The sequence below is a fragment of the Heterocephalus glaber genome, unplaced genomic scaffold, assembly GCF_053883595.1.
Source record: "Heterocephalus glaber isolate CG9 unplaced genomic scaffold, H.glaber_assembly_v1.0 deba00001610, whole genome shotgun sequence".
NCBI classification, from domain to species: Eukaryota; Metazoa; Chordata; class Mammalia; order Rodentia; family Bathyergidae; genus Heterocephalus; species Heterocephalus glaber.
Genome location: NW_028258381.1, coordinates 38,595,439 through 38,607,643, shown reverse-complemented (window position 1 = coordinate 38,607,643; position 12,205 = coordinate 38,595,439). Strand labels below are relative to the sequence as shown.

The 12,205-nt window shown below is 43.6% G+C and overlaps 1 protein-coding gene across 2 annotated transcripts in view; it reads left to right on the top strand.

Moving 5' to 3' along the window:
* The window catches only part of Ccz1 (CCZ1 vacuolar protein trafficking and biogenesis associated), a 50,824-nt gene that overhangs the window by 25,921 nt on the left and 12,698 nt on the right, over positions 1-12,205 (top strand). For both annotated transcript variants that reach the window (XM_087195872.1, XM_004840464.3), the window contains 5 exons: positions 5,256-5,337; positions 7,332-7,393; positions 7,685-7,796; positions 11,021-11,054; positions 11,650-11,767. In XM_087195872.1, the coding sequence (XP_087051998.1) occupies positions 5,256-5,337; positions 7,332-7,393; positions 7,685-7,796; positions 11,021-11,054; positions 11,650-11,767 (408 nt within the window). The remainder of the gene's footprint in view (positions 1-5,255; positions 5,338-7,331; positions 7,394-7,684; positions 7,797-11,020; positions 11,055-11,649; positions 11,768-12,205) is intronic.

The following is a 12,205-nucleotide window of genomic DNA, read 5'->3' as shown; positions in this document are numbered from 1 at the left end:
TCTTAAATATTTTTGAAGTTTCTCAGAGTTGACCGTGCTCTTTGTTTGTGCTGGATTATTTTATATTCAGTATGATATTAAAAGAATATATTTTTATTTATTTTGACATAGGGTCTTGCAATGTAGTTTAGGTTGTTCTTGAACTCACTGTGTAGCCCAGGCCTCAAACTCTCAGCAATCTTCCTGCCTCAGCCTTCCCATCCTGGGACTACAGGCACTGGACTTCATGCTATACTTGAGACTAAACTGACCCTGCATTGATTCTGCATTGACTGATAACCATCTTATTCTTGGTATCACTTCTGCTGAAAGTAGTTCCCAAATAACTTGGCATCTCCACCAGAAATGGAGTTGGGGGAAGTAATGAAAGTCCATTTAGTAGCTCAGTTGTAGAGCACTTCCTAGCATTCATGAGGTCCTGGATTTGATCCTCAGCACTTGAAAAAAAAATAGCCCCCCGAAAGTCTATTTAGCATTGAAATAAAAATAGCTCAAAAGGGGCCAGGGATTTAGCTCAGTGGTTCCGGCGCCTGCTGCACAAGCGCAAGGTCCCAAGTTCGATCCCCGGTACCAAAAAAAAAACAGCTCAAAATTGGATACAAAAGAAAAATCAGTCTTGACAGAGCAGAAGTGCCATGCACACACCGGGTATTTGCACTAAGCTACGTCTCCAGCCCTTTTTTATTTTTTGTTTTGAAACAGAGTCTCGCTAAGTTTCCTAGGCTGGGCTCAAATTTGCCATCTCCTGCTTTAGCTTCCCAGGGTGTTGGGATTCCAGGCATGTGTCGCCACACCTGGCTCTGGTTTGATTTTTTTAAACCTTTTATTTTGAGATCATTGAGTCATGTGCAGTTGTAAGAAGTTTTCCCTAGTGGTAGCATCTTACCTAACTATAATGTGATAATTGCTTTGTTTATTTTTGTTGTGGAGATGGCCTAGCGGTAGGGGAACAGATACTAAAGAGAGACAGCTAGTGACTATGTTCAGAGCTAATGGAGGCCTGACAGGGAAGGAAGACCCCTCCTTAGGGACAGTGGAATCCATCACCTTGGGGCTCTGTGCTCTGAGCAGCTGGCTGCAACTGCACTCAAACTTTTTTCTCCTAATTTCCTAAAACCAACACCAAAGAGTTTAATGCCTGGCTAGTCTTAAGTGAAATAGTTAAAGTGTGCAGTTAGCAGTTCATGCACTTTGTCTTCCATTTCACCCTATAGCTTTTTTTTGGTCATGGTGGTACTGGGAATTGAACTCAGAGCCTTCACCCTAAGCTACATCCCCAGCCCTTTTAATTTTTTTTTTAGTTCTTTTATTGGTACATTTTAGGTATACAGTACATTTACGTTTATCATTGGGTGCTTCTACCTGCACATGATGTATCTTGGTTCTTTTCCCCATTACCTGTGCGCCCTTCACCCCCTCCACCCTTCCCTATTTACATAGACTTCATTTCCATTTTTCTTTTCTTTTCTCATAATTTTTCCTTTCCTTTCACCGTCCCCTCCCACCACCCCTACACCTTTGGACCTTTTCCTATTTCAAATTATCAGTTATTTGTTTTAATCATTTTAACCCTTATTTACACTTTAAGTTTCTCACACTAGAGAAACTATTCGGTATTTACACATGTGTGTCCTATTTATTTCACTTAAGAGTATGGCCTCAATACGCATCCATTTAGCTATAAATGTCTCTAGTTTCTGGTTCTTTATGGCTGAGTAGTACTCCATTTTATTAAAAAACCACATCTTCTTTATCCAGTTTCCAGTTGATGGGCAGTTGGGCTGCTTCCAAGCTTTAGCTGTTACAAACTGTGCCCCTATAAACATGGGTGCACATATATCACTGTGGTATGATTCTTTTAATTCTTTGGGGAAGATACAGAGCAGGGGAATAGCTGGGTCAAATGGGACCTCTAGCCCTAGCTCTTTGAGGTGTCTCCATACTGATCTCCACAGTGGTTGCGCCAGTCTGCACTCCCACCAGCAATGGAGAAGGGTTCCTTTCTCCCCACAACCCCGCCAGCATTTGTTATTGGTTAATTTTTTTTTTTTGGTTGATTTCTTGATAGCAGCCATTCTTTCTGGGGTGAGGTGGAATTTCAGTGTTTTCATCTGCACCTCTTGAATGACCAGTGATGTTGAACATTTTTTCATATATTTATTTGCTGCTTTAACCTCTTTGTCTGAGAAATGTCTGTTCGTTTCAGATCCCCATTTTTCTTAACTGGGACTTTGAGTTTGGGGAGGTCTGATTTTTTTCAATTCTTTATGTATTCTAGATAGTAGACCTTTGTCTGAGATACAGCTGCTAAAATTTTTTTCCCACTTTGTAGGTTGTCTCTTAGCTCTGTTGGTGGTTTCTCTTGCAGTACAGAAGCTTTTTAATAAGATGAGATTCCAGTTGATTCTTTGTGCTAGTTCCCGTGCTACTGAGGTTTTCTTCATAAAGTCTTTTCCTATGCCAATGTCTTTAGGAGTTCTACCTAACTTATCTTCCAGCATGTTTAGTGTTTCTGTTTTAATATTTAGATCTTTAATCCACTTTGATCTTAGTTCAGTGCATGGTAACAGGTATGGGTCTAGTTTTAATCTTTGGCAGATTGAAATCCAGTTTCTCCAACACCATTTATTAAATAGGCTATCTTTCCTCCAATAAGGGTGGTTGGCTCCTTTGTCAAAGATGAGGTGGCTGAGTATTTCTGAAGTTGTTTCTGCATCTTCTAATCTATTCCACTGATCCTCGGGTCTGTTTCTTTGCCAGTACCATGCTGATTTTATCACAGTAGCTTTGTAGTATAGTTTCAAGTTGGGGATTGTGATACCCGCAGCCATTTCTCTGTTACCCAGAATTGCTTTTGCTTTTCTAGGTCTCTTCTGGTTCGAAATCAATTTTTGGATTGTTTTCTCTAGTTCTGTGAAGTATATTGTTGAAATTTCATTAGGCATTGCATTAAATCTATATAGCAGTTTTGGAAGTATGGCCATTTTCACTATATTGGTTCTTCCTACCCAGGAACAAGGGAAGTCTTTCCATTTTCTTATATCCTCCTTGATCTCCTTTTTCAGGGTGCTGTAGTTTTCAGTGTAGAGGTCTTTTGCTTCCTTTGTTAGGTTGATTCCTAGATACTTCATTCTTCTGGATGTTATTGTAAAAGGAATTATTTCCCTAATTTCTCTCTCAGTGAGTGTGTTATTTGTGTAAAAGAAGGCTATTGTTTTTTGAGTGTTGACCTTATATCCAGCTACTCTACTGAACCTGTCAATTAAGTCAAGAAGTCTTTTGGCGGAATTTTTTGGGTCTTCTACGTAAAGTATCATATCATCAGCAAATAATGACAGTTTAACTTCTTCCTTTCCTATCTTTATTCCTTTTATTTTTTTCTCTTTTCTAATTGCTGTGGCTAATGTTTCCAGAACTATATTGAACAGGAGTGGTGATAGTGGACATCCTTGTCTTGTTCCTGATTTTCGTGTGAAAGTTTTCAGTTTTTGACCATTTAGTATGATGTTGGCTGTTGGTTTTTCATAGATAGCCTTAATCAGGTTGAGATAAAGACCTTCTATTCCAATTTTCTGTAGCATTTTTATCATAAATGTGGGTGTTGGATTTTGTCAAATGCCTTTTCTGCATCTATTGAAATGATCATATGGTTTTTGTCCTTGACTCTGTTAATATAGTGTATTACATTTATTGATTTGCATATGTTGAACCATCTTTGCATCCCTGGGATAAATCCAACTTGGTCAGGGTGTATGATCTTCTTGATGACCCTCTGTATTCTGTTTGCCAGCATCTTGTTGAGGATTTTTGCATCTGTGTTCACTAGGGAGATTGGCCTGTACTTCTCTTTTTGGGTTAGGTCTTTCCCTGGTTTGGGGATCAAAGTAACACTTGCTTCCAGGAAAGAATTTGGAAGCCTTGCTTCCCTTTCAATTTCCTTGAGGAGTTTAAAGAGTAATGGAGTTAGTTCTTCTTTAAATGTCTTGTAGAATTCAGCAGTGAAGCCATCCGGACCTGGGCTTTTCTTTGTTGGTAAATATTTTATTACATTTTCAATTTCACTCATTGTAATTGGGCTGTTTAGAATTTCTGTATCTTCTTCATTTAACTTTGAGCCCTTTTAATTTGAAGACAGAGTCTCACTAAGTGGCTAAATTGCCCAGTCAGAACTCACAGTCTTCCTGCCTCAGGCCCTCAGATTATAGGCATGCAGCACCATTGCCTTTTTCTTTTATGTCACTATTTCTCAAAAAAAAAGTTGGTAAATTTCCATATATTTGATTCATTAATTCAGTCTGTCTCGTTGGCCATGAGACTCTCACCATTGGTGGTATTACAGAACAAGCATTAAAGTTTTGATCTACCTCTTTCACCTTTCGACCCAAAAGTGGTCTTTCTACTTGGCAGAAGACAAACCTGTCTTAGGGTGTGGGGCTTCCCTAGAGTTTTCATTGTCGTCAGCACTCATGAAAATCAAACCTTGAAAGCAGAGAGGCAGTATCAGAAGAGGAGGAGGTAGGAGGTCAGAGAAGAGGGCAGGACGGGCCTGAACCTTTTCCAACACACAGACTTACAGGGAAAAGAAAGGAGAACATCTGGAATATGATGTGAAGGCCTCAGTCACCTAAAGTGAGATTTTCCTCTCAGGATGTTTTGATTATCTGGAATAGAAAAACCCTACATATAGCCTCACTGTCTCTCTCTTTTCCTAAAAAAAGAAATATTTCAGAGAGTCTGACGCCTGCTAGTTCCTCAGCACTTTTTCCATGTTCTCCTTACTCTTGCTACCTCTGAGGTTAGATGGCCTCCCTGAAAGATTGCCTTTTCTTCCTGTTTGTTTCCATGGGGATCCAGAGAATAAACATGTACATCTGTTTCTGAGACCTGGGGTCAAGCTCCCTGTGTCCAACAAACCAGTGTTTTCCAGTATGCACTGGTGTCACCGTGTGGGCTGCAAAACCAAAACGTCTCTGCTGGGGTGCAGCAGTGTGGCCATCAAGGCTCCTTAAGTGACCCTATGCGCACTTCACTCCGAGAGGCCGATCTGCAGGGAGTTTGTATTTCAGACGGTGTATAAGATGCAGGACTGCGGAGGCACAGGCTTCAGTGGGTCTCAACTCATTCTCTCCATGCCCTTCCCAAAGGATGAACTTCTTCAGTGACATAAAGGAAGGAAAGATTGATTTCTGTCATAGAGCAATGGAAAGATGAGCCCAGTTCCACACTTATAACACAACACTTCTCTGATGTTTCAGGAGTGGATTAGAACAAGAGGACATGAGAATTTTGTACAAATACCTCACCACCTCTTTGTTTCCCAGGCACATCGAACCTGAGGTATGATTGGGTTGTACAGAGACACATGAACATACTCTGGACTGGGGATGAGGGTGCGCGGGGCATTTCTGAGCTGTATTTGACGTTAGTAGAGTGATGCTTCATGATACAGTGGACTCTCAAGTTACGACTGGCCTGACGTATGAACAACTTGGGTTAGTTAGGTTAATGGAAGATTCATCTGCCTCTTTTTATCTAAAGTGTGTATACAGGTAAACGTCCAGATCTCAGCTGTATTGACTTACAACCAACTTGAGTTACAACCAGCCCTTGTGAGCCGATTGAGTTTGTAAGTCAAGGGTCCACTGTAGTTAGTTGCATCAGTTAGTAGCACAGAAAACCATGCATGTTAGCTTTTCTCCGCTGTGTTGCATCCAAATGCAGTAGCAAGGGTATATTTTAAGAGGAGTAAGTCATTAGGTAGAGGAAAAACCGGGTTTGGGGAATTCTGCACATGCCAAGGATCTCTGATAAACCCTGGTTAATCCTGCAGTGTCTTGTCAGAATTGTGTAAATTGTGAGTATATGGTATATTGCCTGTCTGACTTTTCCACTCTGGTACTTAATTTCCCAGTTTTCTGCAGAAAACTTTAAATAATACCAATGCTTCCCCCAAAGTATCTTTTTGTAGCTTTAATTAGGCTGGAAGGGAAAGATGTTCATGGCCCATAAAATTTGTTTTTTCTCAGGTGCATGCATGCACTCTCTCTGCTTGCAAGCTGTTTCTCTCCCTCCCATTTTCCTTCCCACCTTTCTCTTCTCTGTATTGTCAAGGTCTTGATTTGAAACAACAGGCACACTCTCTTCGAGAACCCAAAAGGGGTTTTGAGAAGGGCCTCCACAGCACGTGGCTGCTTTCTGGGCAGGTGAATGCAGTGGCCGACACTGTGGGGAACGTAGTGTGTGCAGCCGCTGCCCAGCACCCTGCCTGCCCTGTGCCCTCAGACTCGGGAGTTGAGTGTCACCTCCATCCTGCAGATGAGGCTGCTTGGGTGTAGGGGCCATCAGAGCCCTAGCCAAGGTCTCCAGCAAGGACGTTGCAGAGGCAGGACTCGACCTCAGTATCTGCTGAGTCCCCGAGCATCTGCTCCTAAACACACTTCACAGGGTCCCTCCAGGTTCTCCTCACCCTGTGAGGTGCCACTGTCTTACCAGAGGACTCTGTGATAATCTGTGTGTGCCTGGAGAGCAAGGTGTGCACAGTGGGAAGCCACAGCATGCAAGGTGGCAGCGTGACCCCGGACGCTGGAGGTCTTCTCTCTCGAGTGGCCCATGGGGCTGAGAGTTGGGCCGTGGGCTTTCACCTCTGGGTTTGCGGTGTGTCCGGATCTCCTGAGGCTGTGTGCCTGAATGGCGGCCTAAAACTATAGAGATCAGAAGGGCTTCAGACACTTCTAAAAAAAATGACAAGTTTCAGCCAGCCCGACTATTGGATTTGGGTTTTTTTCATTTCCTGTGTGTGTTGGAGTAGTGCATCTTCAGGAGTATCAGCTAGGAGTCTGTGGCAGACGCAAGTCTGATCAGCTGTGGTGCTGCGGCTGAAGGCAGAGACACTGGCCTCAGACATGCAGGCCTGACGATGCTGTGTGACCTTACGCAGAAGCTGGGCACAGTGGCAAACTCCCACACACTCCAGCTTCCACATGCAGGGATGGGACAAGGAGACTCCCCGCAGGGTGGTGTGAGGTGGCTCTAAGTAATGTGTGCCACGTGGGGAGTCTCAGCTACCTTTACAGAAAGAGCTAAGTCGGTTTAGGGTCTAGGGTAGGGCACAGTTGTCCTGTGACCATTCTCATGAAAACCAGCCAGTTCTGGACTTTGGTGATCTGCTGCCATTGTTTTGGTGGGGAAGAATGCAGGAAATCAGTGACGAAGAATAGCATGGAACCAGCCTTACTAGCAGATTCCTACTCCTAGCAGATAGGAAAACTGTCAATCTTTTGAAAGTAAAAAAATCTAATCAGTCATTTCTCAATATTAAATTGTATTTGCAGTTGGCGGGAAGGGATTCTCCAATAAGGGCAGAAATGCCAGGAAATCTTCAGCATTATGGGAGGTAGGACTTTTGTTCTTTGATTTTACAAGATTGGGTTTCATTGTCTTTTCTGGTAAAGTTGTGAACATTGAATTACCCTTGTGCTATTTCATGGCAATAATCAAGAGAGGCAATCCTATGGTTTCCAGTGAATTTTAGCTATTACTTTATCATCTTCTGGTTTAGTGTTTTCCAGATAGCTTCTGGGTTCAAAAAAAAAAATTGATATTTATTGAGTCAGAATCTTCTGTTTATGTATTCCTCTTTATAATTTACCTCATTGAGTTGAGTCTCTCTGTGCTTGCTTTTAAGATTTCTTACTGGACCCTTGAACCTTAATGATCCAGAAGCCAAATGCCGATTCCCAAAAATTTTTGTAAATACAGATGACACTTATGAAGAGCTCCATTTAATTGTTTATAAGGTAACAACTGTTTTTTCTTCCAGCATTACAGATTAATACTGAAGTAAATCTTCCTTGATTGTGTACACAACTAAGACACAAAGCTCTTAAGTGCTTCTTGGAGAAGATGTTGGGATTGTAATTATGTAAAACTCAAAATGGGTGCTTTTCTGGGATAGTAGGTTTGTTGCAGCTCTTTTGAAAGTGCTTCATTACTGGCAGGGGAGTAGCTGGCTAAGGCAGTGCCTCTCACAGGCCAAAGGCTGTGCTCTGGTCGTGGCTGCCTGCCAGCTGAATGCCTTCTGGCTGTGGCCACACTTCAGCAGATTCTGCCTTTGCTCTGACTATAAAACTGTTGACCTGCTAGTTCTATAAAGGAATAGTATTTCGGGTCTGTCCAGGTACTACCCTGTTAGGATATGTGTATTCATCTGAGTTTTTGTTTTGGGGGGGGTGGTCTCAGTGTATGGCCCAGGCTGGCCGTGAACTCCAGATCCTCCTCCCTGAGTCGTCCCGAGTGTGGGGACTACAGGTGCACCCAGCTAGTTTTCTTCTCTTTTCTTTTCTTTTTCTTTTAAGGCAATTTTTAGTGCCAGAAGGAAGACCGAACACAGGTGTTTATCTTTCCTGCCTGAAACTGCAGTTCAGTTTTAATTCATCAAGGCTTAAGTTGATGCCCCAGGAGAACAGGAAGGGGTTCACCACAGAGTGAGAACCCTGTAACTGTCTGGAAGGTGGAGGGAGACGTGGGCGTGATGCCTGAGGGTTGAAGAGTGGAGGGGGCTCCCCCAGGACGTGAGAGCGGGCAGTGTGCTGAGATGGATGCTCGAGCCTAGACACGCTCCTGACCGGAGCTGGTCACCTGCGGGCCAGCAGTGGGAGTGGGCGTGGGAAGAAGGGGCGTCGATGAGCCCCAGCGCAGTGGTGCCCACCTGTGATCCCAGCACTCTGGAAGGCTGAAGCAAGAGGATCACAGGTTGGAGCCCAGCTTGGGCACCTTCGTAACTTAGCAGGACTCCGTCTCAAAATATTTATAAAAGGGCTGAGGATGTAGCTCAGTGCAAAGGCTCTCCCTTTTCATCACGTCGAGCAGAAATTCCATGCCTGTGAATCAATGACTCTTCATTCTCCCACCTTGAAAATACGGTTTTTTGACATTGTGAAATTGAAAGATAAAGTTTGGCTTGCCCCAGAATGTGGGATAAAATGATGAGAAAAGTATGGCAAGAAAGATGAGCAGGGAGGATTGATTTCAGAATTTATCCACCTGATTAGCAGATGGGAGGGGAAGAAGGTAGTGGAGGAACGTGCTTAGAAAATGCCTGGCAGAAGAGGAACACAGTGTTTCAGACTGGACAGAGCCTCTGAATGTCCACCACACTAGATAGCCACCACCTCCACCCAACACCGGACAATTTCAGAAAAAGAAGGTCCTAAAAGCTTACAGAAAGAAACTTCAGTCACTAGAAAAAGAACAAAAAGCTGGTACTAGCGGTTCCCCACCTGATGTTAAGTGACATACAAAAGAGGCTTCGAAGGCCTGAGGGAAATGGTTTTCAACGTAGACTTCTTTCCTAGGCCCAACTGTCCACTGTGGGTGAGGCAGGCAGATGGATTAAACATGAAACGTCAAAAAGGTTGTGCCCCTGCCTCCTCTTTGGGCAGAATTGAGTGAGTACTAAGTTGGGATCCAAACCTGTGGTTGTGACCTGAACAGTCAGAGGAAGTCACACGAGAGGACAGACCTCTGGAGGCCGCTACCGCACTTAGCAGGAAGGTGAGCTCTTGGTGAGAATACCAAGGTGCCTCATTCCTAAAATGCTGCATTTGGGAGATTCAGTTAAATATGGGGTGGGGTAATGCCGGCAAACTGAACTGGGACATTCTAGGCAAAGCAGCGCAAAGATGTGGTCTCAAAATGAACCGAACTAAAATGAGGCACAATTTTGAGCAGTCATTGCAATTGGACTGCAGGAGCTGGGTCCTGAGGGACATGCCCTGTAATTCTTATTTAACTGTTTGGGAGAATTCACAGTAGAGCCACTTGAACCTGGACTTTCTTTGTAAGACGCTTTAACATTGTTAATTAGCCAGGTGTGGTAGTGCACACCTATAGTTCCAGCATTCTGGGAATCTGAGGCAGGGGCTTGCAAGTTTGAGCTCATCCTGAACAATTTAGTGACACTGTGTCTCAAGCTATGGGTGTGGCTTAGTACAAAGGCCCTGGATTCAACCCCCAGTACCATGGAATAATTATAATAATAGAATCATTAATTGGGCTGTTTGTTACAGGTCTATTCTGATTTCCTATCCTTGAGGTAGTTCCCATAGAATGTGTCATTATTTGTTAGTCTCATTGGGTTATTTAATTTATTGGTATATAATTTTTCATAGTACATACAGCCTCATACTCCTTTCTTTCCCTGTAAAGTTGGTATTGATGTGTCTTCTTTCATTCCTGATTGTGCTAATTTGAGTCTTTTCTCTTTTTCTCTATAGTTTAGGGAAAAATTTTTCAATTTTGTTGATCTTTCCAGAGAGCTAACCTGTGGTTTCATTTATTGTCTCTTTTACTGTTCTGTTTTCCATATGCTTTACTTCTGCTCTAAGTGTTCTCATTGCCTGCCTTCTGTTTGCTCTTTTCCAGGATCTTAAGGTGGAAGGTTAGATTATTAATTTGAGATCTTATTTTTACATGAGTTGAAACACAATTCTTTATTTGTGGTTTTGGTTATAGGTTGCTGTTACTTGCTAATGTTCTAACATTGTTTGCTAGGATAAAGTGAGATAAGATGTCATCAATTTGTGGTCTTTTAAAAGTTGTATTAATGGAAATTGTCGGGCACACACAGATTCTAGAATAATGAAATCCAAGGTGCCGTCACAGTGCTTAATCAATAAGATGCTAATCCTTCAACCCCTCCTCAGTGCTGTGTGCTTTGTTTGTTGAGCAACTTTAAATCATCATATTACTTCATTCATAAAGTCTCACACCTGCCTCTCTGACCAGTGAGGACATTTATTGTGTCGTAACCACCATGCCATTATTACACATGACAAAGTCCACAGTGCTTCAACCCCATCTGCTGTCCAGTCTGTGTCTACATTGCTCCAGTCACTGAAAAGGATCTTTTTATACAGTTGGTTTGTTCAAGTCAAGACTTAAGCATATTTACTGCATTCGATTATTACATTTAAGGCTCGTTTCTGTGCCATTTTCTAACTGCTGATTTGTTTCCTCCCAGGCAATGAGTGCGTCCGTGTGCTTTATGATCGACGGTAGGTGCCCGCCTGAGTATCATCACAGCCTGAGCAGATGTACCTTTCGCGGTCTGTTCTCTTAAATGATAAGCATGTAGTCATAAGCAGCAGAGAGGCTGTGTTAAGGGCTCTTCCCTGCCTGGGACTTCTGCCCCCTCAACTGGCCTTTGCAAGGTTTCAAAGGCCTGGCCTTCCCACTTGGCTGCAGTAGGACCTGGATGCCTCTCTGTACCTCCCTCCTGCGTGGTGGGGTTGCAGGGGTGCCTGCCACAGAGGGACTTGAGGATGAAACAAGGTAATATCTGTAAAGCATCCCGTGACACCTGGGCCCTGAGTGCTGCCTTGTGGGTTTTAACCCTATAACCTTAGGTCTGCCTGAGGCGTGGCCATTTCACCACCCTCGGTGTGTGCAGAGCGCACCTCGCACTGAGACAGCGCATCTCTCTCTCATCTGAAGGGTACCTAATTGTAACTCTTCTCTTTCATTCTGAATTGTAAAATAGTAGTCAAGTTTTCATTTAGATACTGTTAAGTATTAGACAGTAAAATGGGTTTGAACCTGTTTGACACACAGCGCTACAACTATGAATGCTCTATTTCCACTCCCTCTCAGCCTCCATTCAGCTGACGCTGGAATTTTGCCGAAGACTGGACAGCATCGTTGGGCCCCAGCTCACAGTGCTGGCATCTGACATCTGTGAGCAGTTTAACATCAACAAAAGGATGTCTGGGTTTGTACTTCATTTCACGTTTATTTTCAGGTGCTTAACTGGTTGTGGAAGAATAAGGTTGATTTTTACTGAAGAATTGGCAGCAAGAATGTTCCTGTGTTTGCTCTGATGCTAAAGGGCAGTGATGGCTCTTGAGTCCTGTCTGAGGGGCCCCCAGAGAACTGTACCCAAGCTTCTCTGCCCCACTCTGGGGCTGGGGCTGGGTCTCTAATTGGGGCTGTTCCTCAGGTTGGGGTCAGGAGTGGCCTGTGGCATGGCTTTATGAGGACCCTAAGAGCCACCCCAGCTCAGCAGGTGTGTTCAGTCTGGCAGTATGGTCAGCGCACAGTGTTGCCCTGTGGGGACAGGGAGCACTTCACCTCTCGTGCGGAAGTGTCTCAGTGGAGGTGACTGAGCTGGTGTCGAGTCTGGCTGCAACGGGAGACTAGGGCTTAACTC